The sequence below is a fragment of the Pseudophryne corroboree genome, chromosome 1 (assembly GCF_028390025.1).
Source record: "Pseudophryne corroboree isolate aPseCor3 chromosome 1, aPseCor3.hap2, whole genome shotgun sequence".
Classification (NCBI taxonomy): domain Eukaryota; kingdom Metazoa; phylum Chordata; class Amphibia; order Anura; family Myobatrachidae; genus Pseudophryne; species Pseudophryne corroboree.
Genome location: NC_086444.1, coordinates 638,801,073 through 638,827,860, shown reverse-complemented (window position 1 = coordinate 638,827,860; position 26,788 = coordinate 638,801,073). Strand labels below are relative to the sequence as shown.

Here is a 26,788-nt window from a genome sequence, read left to right as displayed (position 1 = left end):
TTTACCAAATAATAAAATAAATAATAATAAAATAAAAAAGGGGTTGGGTACGGGATCCAGAAAGTTAGGATGCCGATGCTCGTAATACTGACAACAGCACTTTTGGAAGGTTACCCCTTACCCTCCCCTAACCCGCTGTTCCCATAGCCTGACTCTATGCCTCCCCTAGTGCCTAACCCTAACCTCCCTCCCCGGCATACTTACATTCAGGATTATAAAGAATAGTAAAGTTTATATGTGGCACTAGAACACACCCACTGACGAAGTCCCTAGTGACGAAACGCGTCTGACCTGTGTCAAGCTATGGAGTCTATGGGGTATATTCAATAAGCGTCAGGTCCATTCCGACATGCAGTTGTCGGAATGGAACCGACAACCCCAATACAAAGACTGTCTGATTTGGCCGGCGTCCGTGCTGCTGCTGTCAGCAGTTCCCTGTGTGTGAGATCACAGGGAGCTGCTGGAGGGAGCCGCACTCTTCCATGTAGCCGCCTGTGTAACCTGGGGAGTAGTGTAGCCGGGCAGCATGGCCGTGGGACCGTGGAGCTGGGGAGCCGTGTAGCCGCTTGTGACGCCAGGGAGCGCTGCCATGGAGCCGCCTGGGGAGCCGGGGGGCTGTGTAACGCTGCTGGGAGAGAGGAGCCTGGCCGGGGGACGCCCGTCAGAGAGGAGAGTGTCTTAACACCGACCGCAGCTCTAGCTGCCCTGCCGGCAAGCACTCGCTCTCCCTCCCTCACCCCGCTCCCCCGTCTGATCTTCTCAATCCGACTTTTTTAAAAGTCGGATTGAGATTGTCGGAATCGGGCCAAAACCTGTGTCGGATTTGGCCCCATTTCCGACAGATGCACGCGGATCGGCAGCTATTCCGCCGATCCACGTGTTTTCCGACAAGTCGGGAATTCCCGACTTGTCGTAAAAAAACAGCCCCTATTGAATAGGTCGGAACCCCTTCCGACCTAAATCAGTCAGAAACTACCGTCTTTCCGACAAGATGGCAGTTTCCAACTCTTATTGAATATACCCCTAAGATGTGTTTGTTACCTTGCTTAACTGTAACTGAAGCTAAGGCTTTAAAGACACGTGGCGGCCAGTAGCGTTCCAGGGCCCATGCAGATTTATTCTCTAGACAGAGCAGATGTGCTGTTTAGTTAGTGATCCCTTGTACACGATGAGGAACTAGTTATGCCACTACTTTTTCTTTTAGTATATATAAATATTCATAACCACAGTCTTATTGAGAATAAAGCAGTAGCATAAAGACAAGACCTTACTTTTTTTTTTTTTTGCTTGGTTTGCTGTCCATGAAATCTCCTTTAAAATATTTCCCTAATTTGCATTACTGCAGTTTTTATGATTCATTTTATTATTTTCTCAGGTTTTTTTATTTTGTAATGTATTTGTTGGTCTCTGTTTTTCTTTTTACTTCTACATTTTATGGTTTATAAATCTTAGTTACCTTCATATTTTGTTGAAGGTATCCTGCATTATAGGCTTCAAATACTTTTGTCAGGAGCTAGCTAGCTATTATGACCTACTAATTGAGATTCACCCAGCCTAGCGGTAATCTTTTTCTTGGCTGCTTGCGGGCCGGAGGTTTAGCACAAGACTTATGTTTAAATCTTAGCAGAGGTACTGTACTGTACTGTCCTTTATGTCCTTAGTTTGAGGGTTGCACCTGGGTTAGCAGTTGTACATAAATGAATCGTTTTATTATATTAACAGTGCCTACCTGTCATTGCAAAGTGATTACTACATTTATTCATGATGCTGAGTGATTATTAATTTTATTTATTTATTGCTAAAAACATTTTTCACCATTTTGTAGTTCTCGTCTGTCTTAATATCTTCAGTAGTAAAAATGTATTTTTATTTTGTTATCGTTTACTAATTCCTTCAGTCTGTAAATATCTTGATGTAAACCACATTACATGTCTTATTACTGTCATCAGTTATGAATATGATTCAGTTGGTGGCATTACAAAAACGGGAGAGACCTGCATATAACTGACCATGTGAGAAGACTTCGCTACTCACGTCCACACCAATGACATTAAAGAACTGGCCTTGCGCTTTACTTATTGCCATTACAAAATATGGTAATGGGAAATTGTAAGCACTTAGATTGAAATGCCAATAGGTATATTAATTTAGGAAAATGTTTATTTTATTCAAGTGCAGCAAAACAGTTTGCAAAGATGCATGACGATACAGGGTAGAGGGGGCACTAGTCAGTGTCATGGGGTACAATACGCTGAGGGAACTAATGTTAGGAATATGTAAGTGGTGGCCAAACTGCACTGCTGCAGACTCAGGTAGTGGCCATCTTGTGTCTTCTGGGTGGCTGCTGAGGGTCCTGACATGCTCTGGACATGCAGGCAACGGCTAAATGGTATTAGTTCCTCAGCGCACTGCACCCCACGACACTGACTCATGCCCTCTTGTCCCTCCTCTGTACTGTTGCGCACCTTTGCACATTTGGTGCACTTTAATAAAATAAAAGTTAGTTTTTCCTAAGTAACGGTGTGTCCCATTATTATATGCCCTTTTACCCATGTGTGGTCCTGCCCCCCGTCTCCCCCATTACCCATGTATGGCTCTGATCCCTGCTTTACCTGCTCTGTGACATGACAACTGAGATGATTCGATGTGTTGATGATTTTGTTTGCTAATTATCCAATTAACATGATAGCGAGATGATGCATAGTCTATGTTACTTGGAGGATCTCAAGGAACATCTCGGTGAAAACCTGATTTGGTTGAGTAGTTTTCGAGTTTATCGCGAACATAATACATAATACAAATTAACAAGTTTATTAATAGTATAGATAGAGATAGATGTGTGGTTTGTGTATATGTGTGTATGTTTATATGTGATATGTATGTATTGTGTGCAGGGTCGGATTGGGATTGAACACCAGCCCAGGAAATTTATGGAAGCAGCCCTAATGGGTTGATCGCAGCAGGAAATTTTTTAGCAGTTGGGCAAAACCATGTGCACTGCAGGGGAGGCAGATATAACATGTGTAGAGAGAGTTAGATTTGGGTGTGGTGAGTTCAATCTGCAATCTAAATTGCAGTGTAAAAATAAAGCAGCCAGTATTTACCCTGCATAGAAACAAAATAACCCACCCAAATCTAACTCTCTCTGCAAATGTTTTATCTGCCCCCCCTGCAGTGCACATGGTTTTGCCCAACTGCTAAAAAATTTCCTGCTGCGATCAACTTGGAATTACCCCCTACATACAGCACAGTACAGGAAGGGAGAACACACAAGTAGTAAAACACAGGCAGGGGACTAGAGCAGCGGAATCTGTCCCAGTGGCCAATCCCCTGATTACATACATATCCACCACATTATTACACGAATAGCACCACATTATAGTGTTACCCCTAGGAATTTTTAAGGGCAGGGCGCCGGTCTGTGGGGGCACTTGTGCACGGGTCTGACGGCGTCACTTATGGGGGCGTGGGTGGGCGGCTGGCCGCGTCACTAAAGGAGGCATGGGCGGCTGGCGGCACTACAGGGGGAAGTGCCCGCTAGCCTAACTTTCGGGTTGCGTTCCAATGAACCGCAAGTACTGGAAGAAGTGTGAGCCAGCCCAGCCCGAGTGTGAATCGGTCTGGCTGAGGGGGGTATGGGACCGGCCCATCGGAATCTGTCATGGTGTCCTGGTTGGCCAATCCGCCCCTGATTGTGTGTACCCAATTTACATGATGGTTATGGATAGATTATGTGGGTATATGTGTGTGGTGTACAGTATATTGATAGCCTATGCTAATCCATAACTGCTCAGTCTCTAATTTGTAGTTTAATAGCTTTCTACTTTTTGGCCACAAGATGTCCTCGCACCGTTTTTGTTTTGTGTGTGTGTGTGTGTGTGTGTGTGTGTGTGTGTGTGTTTGTTTGCTAATTAACATGATAGCAAGATGATTCATAGCCTATGTTACTTGAAGGATCTCGGGGAACATTTCAGTGAAAACCCTATCAATTGACATCCATAGTATGGAGTTATTTTGTTTTTATTTCATCTGACATCCTGAGTTAAATTAGTCTTAATTTAGGCTCCACCAGTGTTGTATGGCTCTTATTTGTGTTCTCTTTCATGTGCTGCACTCTAAAAAGAACATGTCCTTTTTTTCCTTCAGATTAGTAATTTGAAGAAGATTTTGAAAGGCATTTTGGACTACAATCATGAGGTATTAAAGAAAAAAAAAATCTTGAATGTCACGATATGACATATGCAGTCCTAACTGCTACAGCCAAATTTGCTGTTTTTAAAACTTTATATGTATCCACAGCTGCAGTACCTTTAACATTTGACATGCCCTGTTTTCAGATTTTGGGCCACCAGATAAATGATTTTACACTTCCAGACGTTACTTTGGTTGGAGAACACTCCGATGCCTCAGAACTTGGACGGATGCTCCAGCTAATATTAGGCTGTGCTGTAAAATGTGAACAAAAGCAAGGTAATCCCCTTTTATCATGTTTTATCATGCATGTGCCAACCCAAAGCATCTACTACATCGTAGCTCTACATCATTTTCCCCCAGGGTACCCCATGGTAGCCCATTTGTATTATTTGAACCCTCAAAAATTGCTGAGCAAAATTTTTGTATTGAATATAATTGCTATTGGTTAAATGTTTACACACCCCTATGTATAAAAGCAACAAATGTGCAATAAATAAAATGTATATATACATAAATAAAAACTGAATTGTGCACATACATTTCTCATATACAGGTTGAGTCTCCCTTATCCAAAATGCTTGGGACCAGAGGTATTTTGGATATGGGATTTTTCCGTATTTTGGAATAATTGCATACCATAATGAGATATCATGGTGATGGGACCCAAGTCTAAGCACAGAATGCATTTATGTTACATATACACCTTATACACACAGCCTGAAGGTCATTTTAGCCAATATTTTTTATAACTTTGTGCATTAAACTAAGTGTGTCTACATTCACACAATTCATTTATGTTTCATATACACCTTATACACACAGCCTGAAGGTCATTTAATACAATATTTTTAATAACTTTGTGTATTAAACAAAGTTTGTGTACATTGAGCCATCAAAAAACAAAGGTTTCACTATCTCACTCTCCCTCAAAAAAGTCCGTATTTCGGAATATTCCGTATTTCGGAATATTTGGATATGGGATACTCAACCTGTATTACTATTTAAGAAAAAATTTAAATTGACAGTATGATGCTTTTTTAGACCTAGTCATGGTTACACTTTATTGATCGTATTTTTTTACAACTTTATTATTTTGAATCGACTAGAAACTGGTATAACATATATTAACCTGCAGTATCATAAGCGGATGTCCTAGTCACAAGTTCTGACCTTAGGAGAGCTGTGTTACATATCTGGATTTCACTAATGAAATCTTTCATACAGGAAACACCAATGATTGTTTACTGTATTTTCTTGTCTGTCATCAGGGTCGTACTGCGGAGCAGGACACTGATTTCCCTATGTCTAATAATTACTTGGATGAGCCGCACCCCCACTTCCCATTCTTCCTTGGCCTCCAGTATTAGATGAATGTCTTCTAATTAGGCTTGATACTTACTGCGCAAGGAAGTCGGGTTGTAGCATCAGACTTTTACAGAGCTATTCAATTACAAGCCCTCTTGCTTGAACAGTAAATCTGCAACTAAAGTGTATTAACACATAGAATCTGGGATAAGTGCCCAGAGCTATGGGGTAATGCGTTTGCTGCCGCCACGATATGGGCAGAAAACCCTACGTACTGTGGATTTCTATTAGAGCCTCAGCAGCTGGTGAATAAAAAAAAAGTGTTGGGTGCAGCCTAGTGGCTGCCGTGGTGTGCAATTGAATAGCCCTGGGAACTGCTTCCAGGCTACTTGAAGCTTAGAAGCAAGGGTGTAGCTACCATAGTTGCAGTGAATGCAGCTGCTGTGGGTCCCAGAGCTGGGAGGAGCCCACCTTCCCTGTCACAGTCACATGTATTATATACATTGTTTTCACCATTTTTCACAATTTGGGTGTGTAATGTATCCAGGGATATCCCTGGACCTGTTCTCTGTAATGTACTATTGTATAAAGTGGACTGGCAGACATTATAATGTTACATAATATGAACTGGGGCCCTGTAACGTGGCACAATATGCCGTGGAGGCACTACAGTGTGACATGACCTGGAGGCACTGTATGTCACTGCATGGCTCATAAAATGGGATGTAGTGTCAGAAGACTGGCACCGGATTCCCGACACCTATTAGATAGCCAGTGCTGGAATCCCGACAGCCAGAATCCCGAAACTTAGGTGTGCCGGGGAGGGTTAGGGTTAGGCTCCGGAGGAGGGGGGGCGAGGGTTGTAGGATTAGGCTGCAAAAGGGGAGGGCTAGGGTTACTTTAGTTTTTCTGGCATCAGTCAGAATTAGCCGGTTGGAATGCCAGTATTCTGACTTCCGGCATCCTCAGTGCCGGTATCCCGTACCAAACGCTATAGAATAAACTAGGGCATTACTTTGGGACATAACAATTTAGGCACTACTATTGTTAGTAAAATGAACTGAGGCAGTACTATGGGGCATAATATTAACAAGTGCAGCAGAGAGGTGTCTCTCTAGAAGCACTGGGACAGGGGCCCTTTCAAAATTTTGCTGTGGTGCCCACAATGTTCTGGCTATGCCCCTGCTTCAAGGCTAATTGAATCTGTCTCTAAAAAACAAAGTGTTAGAATTACTTTTCCTGACCTCTCATTGTTAATTTTGTTATATTTCTCTGACGTCCTAGTGGATGCTGGGACTCCGTAAGGACCATGGGGAACAGCGGCTCCGCAGGAGACAGGGCACAAGAATAAAAGCTTTAGGATCAGGTGGTGTGCACTGGCTCCTCCCCCTATGACCCTCCTCCAAGCCCCAGTTAGATTTTTGTGCCCGAACGAGAAGGGTGCAGGCTAGGTGGCTCTCCTGAGCTGCTTAGAATAAAAGATAATACCTTAGGTTGGCAAAAGAATACATCACATATAGCTCCTGGGCTATATGGATGTATTTTAACCCCTGCCATTTTTACAGAAAAGAGCGGGAGATAAGGACGTCGTGAAGGGGCGGAGCCTATCTCCTCAGCACACAAGCGCCATTTTCCCTCACAGCTCCGCTGGAAGGACGGCTCCCTGACTCTCCCCTGCAGACCTGCTACAGAATCGGGGTAAAAAAGAGAAGGGGGGGCACTATTGGCAGCTAATAATAATAAACAGCAGCTATAAGGGAATAACACTTATATAAGGTTATCCCTGTATATATATATATAGCGCTTGGTGTGTGCTGGCAGACTCTCCCTCTGTCTCTCCAAAGGGCTAGTGGGGTCCTGTCCTCTATCAGAGCATTCCCGGTGTGTGTGCTGTGTGTCGGTACGTGTGTGTCGACATGTATGAGGAGGAAAATGATGTGGAGGCGGAGCAATTGCCTGGGTTAGTGATGTCACCCCCTAGGGAGTCGACACCTGACTGGATGATCGTATTTAAAGAATTAAGTGATAATGTCAGCACTTTGCAAAAAACTGTTGACGACATGAGACAGCCGGCAAATCAATTAGTGCCTGTCCAGGCGTCTCAGACACCGTCAGGGGCCCTAAAACGCCTGTTACCTCAGTGGGTCGACACAGACCCAGACACAGATACTGAGTCTAGTGTCGACGGTGAGGAGACAAACGTAATGTCCAGTAGGGCCACACGTTACATGATCACGGCAATGAAGGAGGCATTGAACATTTCTGACACTACAAGTACCACAAAGAAGGGTATTATGTGGGGTGTGAAAAAACTACCAATAGTTTTTCCTGAGTCAGATGAATTAAATGAGGTGTGTGATAAAGCGTGGGTTTCCCACGACAAAAAACTGCTAATTTCTAATAAATTATTGGCACTATATCCTTTCCCGTCAGAGGTTAGGACGCGTTGGGAAACACCCCCTAGGGTAGATAAGGCGCTCACACGTTTATCTAAACAAGTAGCGTTACCGTCTCCTGATACGGCCACCCTCAAAGAACCAGCTGATAGAAGGCTGGAAAATATCCTAAAAAGTATATACACACATACTGGTGTTATACTGCGACCAGCAATCGCTTCAGCCTGGATGTGCAGTGCTGGAGTCGCGTGGTCGGATTCCCTGACTGAAAATATTGATACCCTGGATAGGGACAATATATTGTTAACTATAGAGCATTTGAAGGATGCATTACTATATATGCGTGATGCACAGAGGGATATTTGCACCCTGGCATCAAGAGTAAGTGCTATGTCCATTTCTGCCAGAAGAGCGTTATGGACGCGACAGTGGTCAGGGGATGCGGATTCCAAACGACATATGGAAGTATTGCCGTATAAAGGGGAGGAGTTATTTGGGGCTGGTCTATCGGACCTGGTGGCCACGGCAACGGCTGGAAAGTCCACCTTTTTACCCCAGGTCACTTCACATCAGCAGAAAAAGACACCGTCTTTTCAAACTCAGTCCTTTCGTTCCCATAAGTACAAGCGAGCAAAAGGCCACTCTTTTCTTCCCCGGGGCAGAGGAAGAGGAAAAAGACTGCACCATGCAGCCGCTTCCCAGGAACAGAAGCCCTCCCCTGCTTCTGCCAAGTCTTCAGCATGACGCTGGGGCTTTACAAGCAGACTCAGACATGGTGGGGGCCCGTCTCAAGAATTTCAACGCGCAGTGGGCTCACTCGCAAGTGGACCCCTGGATTCTACAGGTAGTATCGCAGGGGTACAAACTGGAATTCGAGGCGTTTCCCCCTCGCCGGTTCCTGAAGTCTGCTCTACCAAAGTCTCCCTCCGACAGGGAGGCAGTTTTGGAAGCCATTCACAAGCTGTATTCCCAGCAGGTGATAATCAAGGTACCCCTCCTACAACAGGGAAAGGGGTATTATTCCACGCTGTTTGTGGTACCGAAGCCGGACGGCTCGGTGAGACCAATTTTAAATCTGAAATCCTTGAACACTTACATAAAAAGGTTCAAATTCAAGATGGAGTCACTCAGAGCGGTGATAGCGAACCTGGAAGAAGGGGACTATATGGTGTCTCTGGACATCAAAGATGCTTATCTCCACGTCCCAATCTACCCTTCTCACCAAGGGTACCTCAGGTTTGTAGTACAAAACTGTCATGATCAGTTTCAGACGCTGCCGTTTGGGTTGTCCACGGCACCTCGGGTCTTTACCAAGGTAATGGCCGAAATGATGTTTCTTCTCGAAGAAAAGGCATCTTAATTATCCCTTACTTGGACGATCTCCTGATAAGGGCAAGGTCCAGGGAACAGTTAGAAGTCGGAGTAGCACTATCTCAGGTAGTGTTACGTCAGCACGGGTGGATCCTAAATATTCCAAAATCGCAGCTGATTCCAACGACACGTCTACTGTTCCTAGGAATGATTCTGGACACAGTCCAGAAGAAGGTGTTTCTCCCGGAGGAGAAGGCCAGGGAGTTATCCGAGCTAGTCAGGAACCTCCTAAAACCAGGCCAGGTGTCAGTGCATCAGTGCACGAGGGTCCTGGGAAAAATGGTGGCTTCTTACGAAGCGATTCCATTCGGAAGATTCCATGCAAGAAATGCAAGCCTGAGAGGCTGGGGAGCAGTCACACAGGGAAGAAATTTCCAGGGCTTGTGGTCAAGAATGGAAACATCTCTTCATATAAACATTCTGGAACTAAGGGCCATTTACAATGCCCTAAGTCAAGCGAAACCCCTGCTTCAGGGTCAGGCGGTATTGATCCAATCGGACAACATCACGTCAGTCGCCCACGTAAACAGACAGGGCGGCACGAGAAGCAGGAGGGCAATGGCAGAAGCTGCAAGGATTCTTCGCTGGGCGGAAAATCATGTGATAGCACTGTCAGCAGTGTTCATTCCGGGAGTGGACAACTGGGAAGCAGACTTCCTCAGCAGACACGACCTCCACCCGGGAGAGTGGGGACTTCACCCAGAAGTCTTCCACCTGATAGTAAACCGTTGGGAAAAACCAAAGGTGGACATGATGGCGTCCCGTCTAAACAAAAAACTAGACAGATATTGCGCCAGGTCAAGGGACCCTCAGGCAATAGCGGTGGACGCTCTGGTAACGCCGTGGGTGTACCAGTCAGTGTATGTGTTCCTTCCTCTGCCTCTCATACCAAAAGTACTGAGAATCATAAGAAGGAGAGGAGTAAGAACTATACTCGTGGTTCCGGATTGGCCAAGAAGGACTTGGTACCCGGAACTTCAAGAGATGCCGTGGCCTCTACCTCTAAGAAAGGACCTGCTCCAGCAGGGGCCTTGTCTGTTCCAAGACTTACCGCGGCTGCGTTTGACGGCATGGCGGTTGAACGCCGGATCCTGAAGGAAAAAGGCATTCCAGATGAAGTCATCCCTACCCTGGTCAAGGCCAGGAAGGACGTAACCGCAAAACATTATCACCGCATTTGGCGAAAATATGTTGCGTGGTGTGAGGCCAAGAAGGCCCTACAGAGGAATTTCAACTGGGTCGTTTCCTCCATTTCCTGCAAACAGGACTATCTATGGGCCTAAAATTAGGGCCCATTAAGGTTCAAATTTCGGCCCTGTCGATTTTCTTCCAGAAAGAGCTGGCTTCAGTGCCTGAAGTTCAGACATTTGTAAAAGGGGTACTGCATATACAGCCTCCTTTTGTGCCTCCAGTGGCACCTTGGGATCTCAATGTTGTGTTGAGTTTCCTAAAGTCACATTGGTTTGAACCACTCACCACTGTGGACTTAAAATATCTCACATGGAAGGTGACGATGCTGTTAGCCCTGGCTTCAGCCAGGCGTGTGTCAGAATTGGCGGCTTTATCATATAAAAGCCCTTACTTAATTTTTCATTCTGACGGGGCAGAATTGAGGACTTGTCCTCAATTTCTACCTAAGGTGGTTTCTGCATTTCACATGAACCAACCTATTGTGGTACCTGCGGCTACTAGGGACTTGGAGGACTCTAAGTTGCTTGACGTTGTCAGGGCCCTGAAAATATATGTTTCCAGGACGGCTGGAGTCAGAAAATCTGACTCACTGTTTATCCTGTATGCACCCAACAAACTGGGTGCTCCTGCTTCTAAGCAGACGATTGCTCGTTGGATTTGTAGTACAATTCAGCTTGCACATTCTGTGGCAGGCCTGCCACAGCCAAAATCGGTAAAAGCCCATTCCACAAGGAAAGTGGGCTCATCTTGGGCGGCTGCCCGAGGGGTCTCGGCTTTACAACTTTGCCGAGCAGCTACTTGGTCAGGGGCAAACACGTTTGCTAAATTCTACAAATTTGATACCCTGGCTGAGGAGGACCTGGAGTTTTCTCATTCGGTGCTGCAGAGTCATCCGCACTCTCCCGCCCGTTTGGGAGCTTTGGTATAATCCCCATGGTCCTTACGGAGTCCCAGCATCCACTAGGACGTCAGAGAAAATAAGATTTTACTTAACGATAAATCTATTTCTCGTAGTCCGTAGTGGATAGTGGGAGCCCATCCCAAGTGCGGATTGTCTGCAATACTTGTGTATATAGTTATTGTTACAAAAATTCGGGTTATTATTGTTGTGAGCCATCTTTTCAGAGGCTTCCTTTCGTTTTATCATACTGTTAACTGGGTTCAGATCACGAGTTGTACGGTGTGATTGGTGTGGCTGGTATGAGTCTTACCCGGGATTCAATATCCTTCCTTATTATGTACGCTCGTCCGGGCACAGTATCCTAACTGAGGCTTGGAGGAGGGTCATAGGGGGAGGAGCCAGTGCACACCACCTGATCCTAAAGCTTTTATTCTTGTGCCCTGTCTCCTGCGGAGCCGCTGTTCCCCATGGTCCTTACGGAGTCCCAGCATCCACTACGGACTACGAGAAATAGATTTATCGGTAAGTAAAATCTTATTTTTTCCTTATCTGGAACGGTTGCTGAATTTTCTTCTCCATCTTCCTTTGATTCCTCAGGGTGCGTTTTTTTTTTTTTTTTAAGGGTATTAACACACTAACCATCTCGGTGGCTGTACCGTCATGCCTTTCTACATGGTTATGTGGCCCATTCAGAGCCTGTTCCACTCGCTTTACCATTGGCCAGTTTTTCTCAAACACTCCAGTGAAACAGGAAAAATGCCCATGTTGTGTTCATGGAAAAGCTTCTGCAAATGCAGCTAATAAAAGTCAGTCTGTGTGATTGGATACAGTTCATACATTTTTGTTTTTTCGAATGTGTTCCATTTATGTTTTATATGTTTATGGAGAGTTATAACAAAAAGGCTCGTGGACTCATTAAAAAAATGAGTTTGATAACAGAGAAAATAAAAGTTCAATAAGAAAAGAAAAATGCAGTATTTTGGGACTTCCATTTCAGGTCACAAAGGATTAGCATGTAGCCCAAAGTGACTCCTTAAATACTTCAGCACAAAACAAAATTTGGCACCAAGGAAACTAGAACAAAAATCTATTACCATGGCAAATCAGAATATTATAATACCTCCTTCGAAGTACAGGTAAACGTCAGTTTTCCAAACTAATTGGCATCGGGGGTAGTTGAGATAATCTTTTTTTTAGATATTTGGTCATGTTAAACTTTGTAGTATTTTCCGAATTTTTTTTATGTGTGATATCAAATATAAATATTATTTTGGGTTTTCATAAATTGTGAAATCAAAACCTACCATGTATAGTCATCACACTACGTACAGCAAAATACTCAAACAAATGTAAAATTATTTTTAAAACTTTGAAAAACCAATTCAATAACCAAACTGGATATTAACAAGTTGTATAGTTAATGGAAAATGCAGTTGCACAAAGATCGCCAGTACTACAGTGACAGTATATGAGCAAAATTGAGCAAATCTCGCTGATGAATGGCTGGGTCTAATTGAGAGTCTCCACCCCACTGACATTTAGAAACCCCAGATACTGTATCTTGTACCTGTCCTACTTCACACAGGCACACAAATTTCCCTTGAGAGTAGCATTGAGGTTTGCATCACTATTCTAAACCATTTATATGGACGTGGTAGTTATTTTCGTAGAACTATTGACATCAACGATACAATACATTACCAACACTTGAAAGTATATTCACACACACACACACACACACACACACACACACACACACACACACACACACACACACACACACACACACACACACACACTTGATAACGATATAGAGTAGATGTTGATTGTGGTTGTGTATTTACACTGAGGAATTAGAGTGCAGTGGATTTCTGTTCTGGCATCCTTAGCTCCTTGGTGCATTTTTTAACGAGTCATATTGGGCTGTATGCTAATACTTTGATAATGGCTACTTTGTATCCATTATATAGCTTGATGTGCTCAGGAATTAAAATCAGCCACTCATGTGGCAGCAGCTCAATGCATAAAAACCTGCAGACATTGTCCTGATTCAGATCTGATTGCTGCTGTGCGTTTTCACACAGCAGGCGATCAGGTAATAACTGCGCATGCGTGTGCACTGCAATGCGCACGCTCGTGGCCAACAGCAACGGACATCGCCGGTCAACGACAGGATGGTTCGTATATTTTGTTTGCACTGGCGTTTGCGTGGTGATTGACAGGAAGAGGCCATTTGTGGGTGGTAACTGATTGTTTACTGGGAGTGTACGGAAAAACGCAAGCGTTTCAGGGAGGGTGTCTGACGTCGGCTCCGGCCCCGATCAGCCTCTTCTGATTGCACTGTAGGAGTAAGTCCTGGGCTGTGCAGAGACTGCACACAGTGGATTTTTGCAGCTTGGCGTACACATGGGATCGCACACTTGCACAGCGAATTTACACTCCCCCTGTGGGCTGCTACTATCTGAACGCAGGACAGCAAAGTTAGCAGCCCAGCAATCAGGTCTAAATCACCCCCTTCAAGAGGTCCAGCTGTTCAGATCAAACACCAGAATGGCTAAAGGTTCTCATACATCTATACTCTATTTCCCAGACCGAAACCGCCAATCAGCGCCGACTAATAAGGTATGACAAATATGCTTTATAGAAGAAAATTATTTAATTCTCGAAATTAATACTTGTTAGGACTACAATATTTCTAACTATTTTTATATTTAAAAGTGTACATTGTATATTTCTAGAATATATCCAAACCATCATGATGATGGAAGAGTCTGTACAGCATATGGTGATGACCGCTATTCAGGAGGTAAGTCATATTATTAATTGTCTTCTTTAGTAATGCTAATTTGCTATCCATCTCTGTTTTGCTTTTTTTTTTAAATGATCTATGAAGTCAGCTATAGCAAACTGAATATCAGTTTTGTTTTTGTTTTTTTCAAGTTACGTTTGCCTAGTGTCAGAGAGTCTTTTTGTATTCAGTCGCCCTCTTCTTTTGTTCCTTCTGAACACCGTTTTGAAGTGTCAGGATAGGATATCAGATCATTAGAAGGTTCTCGTCAGCACAGATTGTTTCTGAAGTTTCTTTACTGATGCTGAGGGAAGCAGCGAACCTGCCCTAAAATGTGATTGTTATAGTGACGTGTGGGCTGCATGGGACAAGTCCAAAGTGAAGATGGGAGGAATGGATTGGAGGTACACTGGAAGCCATAGACTGAGAGTTAGATAATAAAAGCAGCAAGGTCCTCAATCAGCACAGCAGTGGTAGGAGTTCCTTTCTAAACTAGTATGCGAAGATTTAGTGTCCCACTCGCCAATAAAAAATTAACTTCATCTTCATATATACATATATATATATATATATATATATATATATATATATATATATATATATATATATATATATATATATAATACACACAACAAAGAATACCCTTATCACACACTTCAAAGAGCAGCACCTCACGGTGGAACCCCTGTTAGCGGGAACAGAAACAATGTGGACAAAAATATAGCCCGGAGGGTGCTAAAACATCAAAATCAATTGTCCATTTATAAGTCCATAAGTTTTGATGGATTTAAACGTCTGAACACTTTAAATCGTGTTGTTGATTGACTCGATTCAATCCCAACTTGTGGGTAAATTTACTAAGATGGGAGTTGTATTGAAGATGGGATGTTGCCCATAGCAACCAATCAGATTACAGGTATTATCTTCTAGAAGGTGCTAGATAAATGAGAAGTAGATTCTGATTGGTTGCTATGGGCAACATCCCATGTTAAATAGAACTCCCGTCTTAGTAAATTTACTCTATGGAGTGGATATTCTGATCTCTTTCAGATCCAGTATTCGGTTGCATTCAGCCAAATATTTACCTAAAAAATACCCTCTCACCAAGAGATGTAGACACCCGAAATATAGCCTTAGATTAGTAAATTTCCGATGTTTATTAATAACATCCAACTTAAAATGTACAATGTATAATATTTTCTACATTATATACAAGGTGTATTATAAGGAACAACCAGGTTACATAGATACAAATGAAAAAATGATTGCCACCCAACACTCCAGGATGTGAGCTCAGTGGTGGGGACTTCTCCAATGTATACTGGGTATCCTAATCACCTTAATTTTTAAAACTCTACGCGTTTCGTCCCTGTAATAGGACTTCTTCAGGGGTATAGATGAATCACTAAAGTTGTATAGTGCGGTGGATATTTAATAATCACCACCTGCCTATAAACAATTCAGTGAGCAAGAAATAATATTGCCAATACTGGCGGAGAGGATGTGACTACTTCACCAGCCCAATAGGGTTAATATGTTGTACACTCCCAAAATTGTAGTTATTTTTTACAGAGAGAGAAAATGTAGTTTCTATTTAAAACCACTGCTCAGACACGTCTCAGAGAATCCGAAGGCATAAAAAGCTGTGTGAGCCCGCTGTGATCCTAACACCTCAGTGTCTGTAGTTCATACATATATATATATATATATATATATATATATATATCTCATGTAGCATAGCATGGATATATAAAGTACTGTATAATTAAATGAAAGTATAATTCAACCGTAAAAACAACATTGTCTTCATAATGTAAGCTTTTTAAAGTGTTGGATGAAAATAAAATTGCAAATCTCTAAAAATATAATATGTATCCAATAAAGATAAATCGCCTCATTTTTGGGGAATTCTATTACCCGCAATAAATGACTGCAGGTGAAAAAGGGATGTAGCCTTGGGTTTTAACACCCATGGCTATTCAATTTCACTCACTTTTTCATCTGAGACCCTGTTTAATGCCCGTTAAATTAACTACGACACCCGTTAATCCACTGGTTATCAGAGATATTTTTTCGCCTTTGTTCAGGTGTAGAAATAATACCTGAAAAGTGCTGCCGGCAGGGGGCTAATTGATTAGCCCGTGGTAAATTACCATGGCTAGTTGAATCCCCCCTTAGAATTAGTAGCACATCCAGGTAAATAGTGCAAACCATACTGTGATGTAAGCGGTTTAATTTTGTTTTGCATGCAGGTAATTTACTGCCTGCTTTTGCATGTAGCACACAAATACATGGTAGTATTATATTTTAGCACTGTGGTTTATAGTTGAGCAAAGGACAAGCCTCCTTCTTAACTCTTAAGTGGTTTATTTATTAAGCATCGGGTTGTAATATCTGGCGCTTCTAAACGTGTTTATGCCCAACATTTAAAAGGGCAGTGCTTTTACTAGAAAGGCACGACTAGTAAAAGCATTGCCCTTTTAAATTCCGGGCATAAGCGCGTTCAGAAACTCTTTGTAAATAACCCCTAAGTCTGTCTACACATTGTAAATTTGATCCTCAGCATCAGATAACACATTTTTGCTGGATTAACTCTTAACTTTAAATTAGGCCCTATGGGACTGATGCAGAGTTGAATTCCCATCAGTTTTGTGGACATATGCGCATGATCAAAAGCATGCTTACCGACATCCTGGCTGCTCTCTCCGGGAGAAAGCAGCCAGGTCGGCTCAGCAGGGGGGGCGGTGCAGGGCTATGATGAGCAGAGGGGGCATGGCGGAGGCGGAACAGGGGCGTGACAGAGGCATTATACTGCAGGGGGCGTGACCATGATGACGTGATTCAGCAAGAATCGCATCATCGACTGCCCGGATTGCCCACTTTACTCACTAAGTGAAAAATTGTGAGACTTGCTTGGTCTTCTGGGGGGCCAGGAGGGTCACCTGATTTTCGGGAGCCTCCCGGCCATTCCGGGAGAGTAGGCAAGTACTGTATGTCCATATCAGAGTTTACAAAATTACAAGCAGTTCAGAGATGTACACAATTCGGTGGTCCCTCCACTTGAGACTGAAGAGGTGTTTTTAAGGTGGTACCAGGCCAGTGCCCAGCCTATAGGCTAATTTCAGAGAAAGCATGTTGACAGAATTGTAGGCTTTGCAGGTTTCAGCTTATATGTAAATATGTCTGTTTTCTCGGAGGTCATTTACACCAGTGGTAGGGCTGGTGCAAATACGCACTGACAAGGATGGCTGCTATCAAACAAAGTGTGTGGATAGGGGTAGCTCCCGAGATACGTACTGCTCTTTATACAGTATGTGTAAATGTAAGAATTTAGTCCTGTGCACGCAGTATGTAAGTGATTACAGTTGACTTGCATTCAACTTTACATGAGCCTCATTGAATAGGAAAATCTGTACAGTGCCATGCATCAGATAAAGTAAACCAAGGGAAGGCAACCAGTTGGACACCCAGCATGCCCTGGCACAGTTTTAGCAACCCCCCTCAGCAAAACGTTGGCAGAGCATGGAGAAACAATATATATGCATTTCTATTTGTGATTCACTTATGTTTTAGATGACCATAAAGTTATCAACTGCATTGGAACACGCAGTGTTAAAATTGCAACACAAGTGAAACCTATGTAATACTGTAAATATGTATGGCTTCACTTGACATAACCATCATGTAATTTTTGTTACAATGATGCATTTTATATGCACTTTTATTTCCGGTATATGTAACCTAAACTATGTTGAGACTACGTATTAAACATAAGTATATACTCATAGTTGCATTTTATTGGTTGGTGAAGAGAGGACTGGATTAAGGAATGTGGTCAAAAAGATTGGATCATTTTTTTCCATATACAGTCCTTAACAGTACATGTTTTCCATATCTCCTTGCTTGAGCACATGTGTATTCATTACAGACTGACACTTTTTAAAATATTGACATGGTGTACTAATTACATCACTTGTGGTTCTGTCAGGAGACCTAGAAAACATGCACAGTTAGGTTTCCTGAGTAATGGATTTGGGAAACGTTGGATTCGACAATCCTAACCATTACTTGATTATGCAATATTCTATGTCTTTTGTGGCTTTATTTCTCTACCACGTCTACCAAATTGGTCTCCTGTATAAATGATTTGTATTGGCTGTACACAGCAATTTTGACTATATGGTGACTGCTTTGCCTCTAGATCTCAAAATTTGCTTATTACGCTGCTTGAATTACTTCATTATTCTACCACTTCTCCTTTCCCTCTGCTTGAGTTTTTAGAAGGATATAGGAGTAAGATGATAGACCCCAGTCTCCCATTACTTGATTGATGACCCTTTAGTTGTAATAAAAAAAATTCCATCCTTGCAACGGGAGCATATGAAAGCCAGAGGGGGCCCGTGTACAGCGGGCCCCTTCACCGCTCCGCATCCGGCCTGGTGCTAGCAAGTGGGATCCCTCTCGTATGCTGCACCATCTTTCCAGTAATATAGCCTGACTGTACAGTATAGCAAAGGCACTGGCACAGTGCCACAGTCTTTGCTTTTACTGTCTGGTGTCAGATGTTGCTGTGTAGGAGGTGGAACCCACTTGCCGGGACTGGGTATATATACTTTGGGTAAATGGTGTGGGGTGATGGGCCCCCGGGACCCAGCAAAGTTTACTCTTAAAGTCTTTCAGATTATTTTTATAAGGTTTGACTTATCATACCATATGAATATAATTCTCTTTGATCTACTTGCAGCTGATGAGTAAAGAAACACCAGTCTCTCTTGGAACAGATGCTTATGCTGAACTTGACCGACAGGTAACCATCTAACTTTATAAAAGCTCAATATACTGTAAGACTCGGTTCTGTAAACACGTCGGGCATTGCTTCAGCTATTTACTGATTCATTATTGCATTATATCATACCAATAGCTAAAGAAATCTACGGAAGAACTGAATGACGCATTGGCAGCAAAAGAAGAAATTGCCCAGCGATGCCATGAACTAGACATGCAGGTTAGTTTTTCTGTACGAATAGGAGCTAATAAGCAAAATTCCTATATTTGCTCACCAAAGTTATATAGCCCACTTTGTTGACATGTCTAACATAAAACCTAAAACTTCCTTTCCACAGAACTAGTTTCCCTTATACTGCATGTATTGCCTCTTACAATTGTATTTAACTTGTGAAAATAATTTCTTTGGTTCCATGTTTTCTTTTACAGTGGTATTATAGATAACATTTGGGGAACATATTGACTTTAAGCTGTTCTTAAATATCAAATCGAAGTGAAAAGTTGTTTCTATTCAAATGGATATGGATGTAGTGTGTTCAAAGTCTTTCCTTTTACATTTAATACACTCATAAGTTTGGTCTTTGGTATTTCATTTAAATCCTGAAATACTACTTGTGCTGTACAGTATATTGGGCATTATTCAGGTTTGTTGGCAAACCAAAAAAGCACACTAATGGGCAAAACCATGTGCACTGCAGCTGGGGCAGATATAACATGTGCAGAGAGAGTTAGATTTGGGTGAGGTGTGTTCAAATGGAAATCTAAATTGCAGTGTAAAAATAAAGCAGCCAGTATTTACCATAGACAGAAACACTATAGAACACCCAAATCTAAATCTCTCTGCATATGTTACATCTGCCCCCCCCCTGCAGTGCATCATGGTTTTGCCCATTAGTGTGTGTTTTTTTTTGGTTTGCTAACAAACCTGAATAACCCCCATTATCCCGTTATATGAATATTATAAGTAATACAGTAAATGTGACCATATAATGACATAACATTGCAGATAACAGAATGTGGTTGTATCTTGTAATAACAGTGGTTTGATGGGGGGAATTCAGTTAGCCGAGAAAAGCCCTTTTTTTGCGAGAAAACTGTTTATCGCGACTCTTGAAAATGGACCTATCCAATGATTCGTGAAACTTTACCCGTGATAATTCTCCTTAGGTTTTAATGGGGATTTCTTTTCACCGCCTCCTGAGCAGATGAAAAGTTGGGGAAAATACCTATTTTAAGGTAAAAATGTCAGGACTTGGTTCAGAACCACTGGGACATCCCCCTTAATCTCTGATTACTGTAGGTAATTAGAAGTTTTTAATTATTTTATTTGGCCAATAATGATGTCTTTTTTGGGTGAAAAAATGCAAAATACAGGAAATTGGGACAGGTGTTTTTAGGAGTTATTGGTTTTCTTTGCAATTTTTTTACTTAAAGGTGGTTTAAAATGACCCAAATATATTGTATTAACCTTTTTTTTTTATGTACTCCAATATTTGTCTTTTTTTTTTTTTGGGGGGGGGGGGGGGGGGTACAGGCAGATTTCCCCTAAAATTAACGCCTGTAAGACAAGCAAGAATTATCATGCGCACGACGATATTGTGATTTTCAAATTGAATTGTGTGATAAACAAGATTGCGCATACTGGCAATAAGCGGCATTATCGCGCGATAGGTGCGTTAAGTTAACATGCATTAATTTAATGCGTTGACGTGGCTAAATGAATTTCTATGTGTGGCTTTGCACTTCTATAGGTGTCTAGCCACATGCAATATGTTATTATACATTCCCTTCCACACAATGTGCAAGTCAAAAGTATATGTACTGTAGACATAGATATATATAGATGGATAGATATACACTATGTAGACAAAATTGATTGGGCTCCCCTGTGCAAGCGAAATAGTTTGCTCTTGCAGCAGACACTTGTTTGTGAAGGTATAAAACGGGTAGAGGGGTACTGATTAAATCCTTTGCTAACAAAATGGCTTTTTGTAAGGAGCTAACCAAGTTTGAAAATGGGATCATTGTACAGTAGGCTGCTTGATCGGCATGATGATATGAGTGTGAGCAGCGTTACAGATGTTAGGAATGTTCCTAAATCCACTATGTCTTTTGTCATCAATGTGTGGAAGAAGAACGGTCATTGCAGGAATGCACCTCGCCTTGGAGACCCCCAGTACTGCAACCCAGGGACCAGAGTGTGCTAACCAGAGAGCTGCGAAAGAAGAGGGGTCATCTCATGCATACTATTGCATACGAGTTCCAAATGGCCACTAGGCCCATGCGCTTGGATATTATGGACGAGCAGCTGCTTTTCAGATCAGATGAACGTGTTTGGATTTGGCAATTGCCAGAAGAATGTCTGATGCCACAATGTACAGCACCTACAGTAAAGCATTACAGTGGTGGCGTTATGCTGTGGGGCTGGTTTGCCACAGGTCCACTAGTTGTAATGCATGGTCACATTAACTCTTACCCTACTGAGTATAGAGATGTTCTCAATAACTCTGTGCTCCCTACATTGTTGCAGTTCTACGGAACCGACAAATATTTTTTATCAGGACGACAATGCCACCTGTCGTGTTTCCAGGGAGATGCTGGACTGGTATTCAGAAAATTTGGTAACCCGGATGAACTGGCCTGGACAGAGTCCATATCTTAACCCCATTGAGAACCTCTGGAACAACTAGAGCTTCAGCATTCTTCAGTGTCACAGTTGGTCACTGTACTTAAGGTGGAATGGCAAAGTATACCGCCTGCTGTTGTCCAGGAACTTGTGGACAGTTAGCCAAGAATGGTGTCTGCAGTAATCACTGCACGTGGTGGACCTACAAAGTGCTGACGTCAATAAAATCTTGTTGATCTGTTTGCTGACAGTGTCTAATCACTTTTGTCCACATAGTGCAGATATATAGCAACTAGAGGGGCAGTATAGGTTTCTTTACAGAAAGTGTGTTATGACCAATTCAGCAGCTCAACAGTTTGTGATGATTTGTTAATATATTTTGTTGGCAGCTGTTTCATGCACAACACGGTAATATAATGAGCTGTCAGAGCCAGTAAAATGTACTTATATGTACAGCTGAAACCATTGCTTTTAAAGTGAAAACAAATTGTCATGGTTACAAATGTGCAATTGCTATGCAGTATCTGTAATATGGTAGTTAACTTAATGTTAAACCTAGCGATATGCTGAGTTCTTGACAAATGGAGCATATGCTAAATAAACAAGGCCACTATTTTGTGCTTACATCAATGCTAAGTCCAATAACCAATCTTATTTTGCCTTCTATGCAAATAAAGGTATACTATATGCAAGAGGAGCGAGATAAACTGAGATATGAATGTAATGAGCTAGAAGAAAGGGTAAAGTTATTACTGTACACACCACAGCATCAACATTTACTAACATGTCACTTTGGATTGCCTATGCACTTGTGTTTTTTTCTCACAAATACTAATATTACTTTAGCATAAATATTGCGTAAATTAGCATACACATGGTTGCCAAGAACTAGGCTAATAAGTGACGTATGTGGTGTGTGCGATTTACTGTACACAGATGCTTTGCTTAATGATGTACAGTGAGATGGTTTGGGTTTTACTCATTTAGTAACAGACTTAGGGGGACATTTACTAAGCAATGAAAAGAGCGGAGAAGTGAGCCAGTGGAGAAGTTGCCCCATCAACCAATCAGCAGCTCTGTATAATTTTATAGTATGAAAATTATAGATGTTACTTCAGTGCTGATTGGTTGCCATGGGCAACTTCTCCACTCTTATCACTGCTTAGTAAATGTCCCCCTATAGCTATAAGATTGTCTGTCCAGTCTTTCTGTTTGGAATGTAAATCTGGTAATGGATGGGAGCAAATGACAACTGACCGTTTGCTCCCAAACACTGGAAAACAGACAAAAATGGACGTTCAGACATATTTGTTAAATCCATTTGACATTGGGGTGATTCGACATCCCCTAAACATTTGAGAGGCGCCATGCTGTTGGGAGAGTAGCGCTCTGCACTGCGTCTGTTGTATAATACAGAGCCAATGGGCACTACTACCTGCCAAGGCTCTCACAGCAGGTCCGTCCTGCAACAGGCATTACTGCGCATGCACAGCCATTCTGTGGGCCACTCCCCCGATGCTCCCCGAGCTGCCTGTACCCTGCTGCACCTTTGGTGGCTCCAATTAGATCCCCTTGAGATTTTGATTTTGCTACATCCTTAATTGCATTGATTAGCACCACTAGAAAGGGAGATGGGTTCACTTGATCACACTTTGCAGTAAAATCCAGCTTTCGCATTTGCAGCAGTGGTGAACTAGGTGATCTATGTTTATTACACAAGAAAGGGATTTATCCTTACAGTGCCACAAAAAGCAGCTATTCATCCACAGTGCAGAAAGTCTGAAATACTTGTGCAATCATCAATTTATACCACCACTGCTTTATATACCATATTTACCACCACCACACACAAGCACCCTACTGCCCTCACAGTGAGTTTAGAGCAATGCACTTAAATGCACTACTAATACTAGCACCTTGCACCTGTCACAACCCATGCAGTTCCTCTTTCCAGCCTGGGGTGTCGCTCTCTGCTCTGGTTTCATCTAGCACACTCTGGTCTGTATGTTAGTGCTGAGATACAGACCAGAGTGTACTAGAAGCACCAGTGCAGAGAGAAGCCCCCCAGGCAGGAAGGAGGAACTGCACAAGTAGTGACAGGTGCAGGGTGCTAGAATGAACACTGCTCTATAATGCCCAGCAAACCCTGTATGTTCCAGGCTGCCATTATATTTACTACTGTTTAACCCCGGCATCAGGGCCGGCTCCAGGCATGTTCAACTCGAGCGGCCGCGCAAGACGCCACCCTTAAAAGGCGCCGCCATGTTGGAGCCGGCCCTGTAGCCTGCGGGCTGCGCCGCCTACTCTCTTCAAAAGGAATGTGTGCGCGCTATGCGGCGTCTGATGTCAGACACCGTCGCCGCACAGCGCGCACAGTTCACTTTCAGGCTCCGGCTCGCACAGACAGCGCGGCCGGATCTGTGGCACTGTGGGGGGCATATGTGGCACTGTGGGGGGCATATGTGGCACTGTGGGGGGCATTAATGTATCTGGCACTGTGGGGGCATTTATCTGGCACTGTGGGGGCATTTATCTGGCACTGTGGGGGCATTAATGTATCTGGCACTGTGGGGGGCATTAATGTATCTGGCACTGTGGGGGGCATTAATGTTTCTGGCACTGTGGGGTCATTTCTGGCACTGTGGGGGCATATCTGGCACTGTGGGGGGGCATTAATGTATCTGGCACTGTGGGGGGCATTAATGTATCTGGCACTGTGGGGGGGCATTTATGTATCTGGCACTGTGTGGGCATTTATGTATCTGGCACTGCTGGGGGGGCATGTCATGTGCATCTGGCACTGCTGGGGGGCATGTCATGTGCATCTGGCACTGCTGGGGGGCATGTCATGTGCATCTGGCACTGCTGGGGGGGCATGTTGTGTGCATCTGGCACTGCTGGGGGGCATGTCATGTCTATCTGGCACTGCTGGGGGGCATGTCATGTCTATTTCTGGCACTGCACTACTGTAGACATTATGTGTAGCTGGCACTATACTGTAGACATTATGTGTAGCTGGCACTATACTGTAGACATTATGTGTAGCTGGCACTATACTGGAGACATTGTTTGTAAGGAACACTACTGTGGCTGTTATGTGTAAGGCTGCTAATTGTGTGCGTAGAGGGTGTGTGAAAATATATTTATTTATAGTTTGATAATATGAAGTTGAGAGGCCCCGCCCACTTTCCCAGGAGGCCACGCCCACTATTCCAGGAGCGCACGCATAGAGTATTGGAGGGGGCCAAGGTGCTAGTAGGCCTGGAGCCGGCCCTGCCCGGCATCAAGTAGGTGGTATGCAGCTGCAACTGAGGGTCAACTCTCAGCTATTTACGGGCAACAAAATGATACTTTGTCCCCATTACCCAACTAAAAATGCTCTGATGCTCCTGACCATTGACTTACTTTGTAAGTAATTCATAATCACATCACTTAGAAATGTATTGCTAGTCATACCAGTGACTATACCTAAATTACAGGTGTACACATTTATGTGTGGATTGCCTTTTTTGTTTTTAACCATAAAATGCATTTGAAGCATAATTACACAGTAACAACGGTCTTATCGTATTATTATTGTACAAACACTCGTGTCACTGACTTGACTGCTGTGTGTGGCTGGCATGTACCATGCATTGTACAGGAAAATAGTTCTTCCTCTCTTGCTCTCTGAGTTAGTTCTTAGACTCTCTGTCTGTATTTAAGGTCGCAGGCCTCCAAGAAGAGAAGAGTAGTTTGCTGGCTGAGAACCAGGTCCTAATGGAGCGAATGAACCAATCCGATTCTCTGGAAGATCCCAACAGCCCTGCAGGAAGAAGACACCTACAGCTGCAGACACAACTTGAACAGCTGCAAGAAGAAACATTTAGGTATGATGTGCTTAGTGGGACTTTGATTTGTTATTTTACAGATGTAGCCACCTTTATCTTGACTGGCTGAGGCGTTTGTCCCGATCGAGCATACGCAGCGTACCGGGGCGTAGCGAGGCGCGCCTAGTCACAGAGAGGCGTACCTAATCGCACGGATGCAGACAGAGCGTTTGGCGTTACCTTTTCGTGTAATACCTGCGATCATCCACCAGATGTCGCTTTTTACAATCACCACTGCGCATGCGTGTGGTCTCCCGTAAAATACAATACTGAAATATATAATAAGGACTACTTTACTAAGGCGTCTCATTACGCTGCATACAGTAAATACTCATTACGATGCATTATTTAATACAGTAAATACTCATTACGCTGCATTATTTAATACAGTATATACGATACAGACGCAAATAGTACAGCATACAGTATATGATCCATCTACAGTACTTTATGAATATGTGAGCGTCCAAGTCCCGCAGACAAAACAACATAAAACCAGTAGTGTACACTGTCGCAAATGGACGTGTTAGAAGTTTACTATTGCCACTTGAGATTAGGAATTTTGTACGGTATGTTAGCATCCTAATCCCGTAGCCATTACAGCATAATCAAAACCAATGAATTTATTCATCTGTCTGCGGCGAAGTGGTGAAGTGTTCCGCTTCCTATACTCAAAGTCCCGGGTTCAATTCCTGAAGTACGAATGCATGTTAGTTTTTTCCAGACACTTCATTATTTTTTTTATTCACATAAACCAGGGCAAAGCTGCAGGAGCGGTTCTACTGTTAAGGTTCTATGCACCGTACAGTACACATACAATTCTGTAGCAGGGCAGACGCAATAGAAATGGCTACCACCTATGACTCCTTGCCCATGGAGGCCCTAGGCTACGGAGCAAGTAACAGTCCAGATTTTGCAGGCTATGGGGCAACGCTGAAGGAGCGTCACAATCCCCTAGCTAAAATACACAGGGGTGATAGGAATAATCGAGGTCTATGCACATTACGGTACACCGGACTCAATCGCATAGCGCACTGGCAAAATGGCCGCCGCCCCGGAACCCCCACCATGTGGCAGGCAGCGCTCGGATATGGAGTGAGATATGGCATAAGTTTTGCAGGCTACGGGGCAATGCTGAAGGAGCGTCACAATCCCCTAGCCAAAATACACAGGGGAGATCGAGATAAGCGAGGTCTATGCACATTACGTTACTCCGGGCTCGATCGCTTAGCAAACTGACAAAACACAAGTTTTACATAAAGCAGGGTAAAGCTGCAGGAGAGTTTCTACTGTCAAGGTTCTATGCACCGTACGGTACACATACAATTCTATAGCAGGGCAGACTCAATTGAAATGGCTACC

General features: G+C 43.1%; 1 protein-coding gene across 3 annotated transcripts in view; it reads left to right on the top strand.

Annotated features, from left to right (window-relative positions):
- The window catches only part of LOC134904955 (protein Hook homolog 3), a 155,144-nt gene that overhangs the window by 37,762 nt on the left and 90,594 nt on the right, over positions 1–26,788 (top strand). For 2 of the 3 annotated variants that reach the window (XM_063914593.1, XM_063914594.1), the window contains exons 4-9: positions 4,147–4,197; positions 4,338–4,470; positions 14,097–14,164; positions 18,891–18,953; positions 19,068–19,151; positions 25,263–25,426. In XM_063914593.1, coding sequence (XP_063770663.1) covers positions 4,147–4,197; positions 4,338–4,470; positions 14,097–14,164; positions 18,891–18,953; positions 19,068–19,151; positions 25,263–25,426 — 563 coding nt within the window. Of the gene's footprint in view, positions 1–4,146; positions 4,198–4,337; positions 4,471–14,096; positions 14,165–18,890; positions 18,954–19,067; positions 19,152–22,234; positions 22,298–25,262; positions 25,427–26,788 lie in introns of all 3 variants that reach the window. The other variant, XM_063914592.1, reaches the window with a different exon arrangement.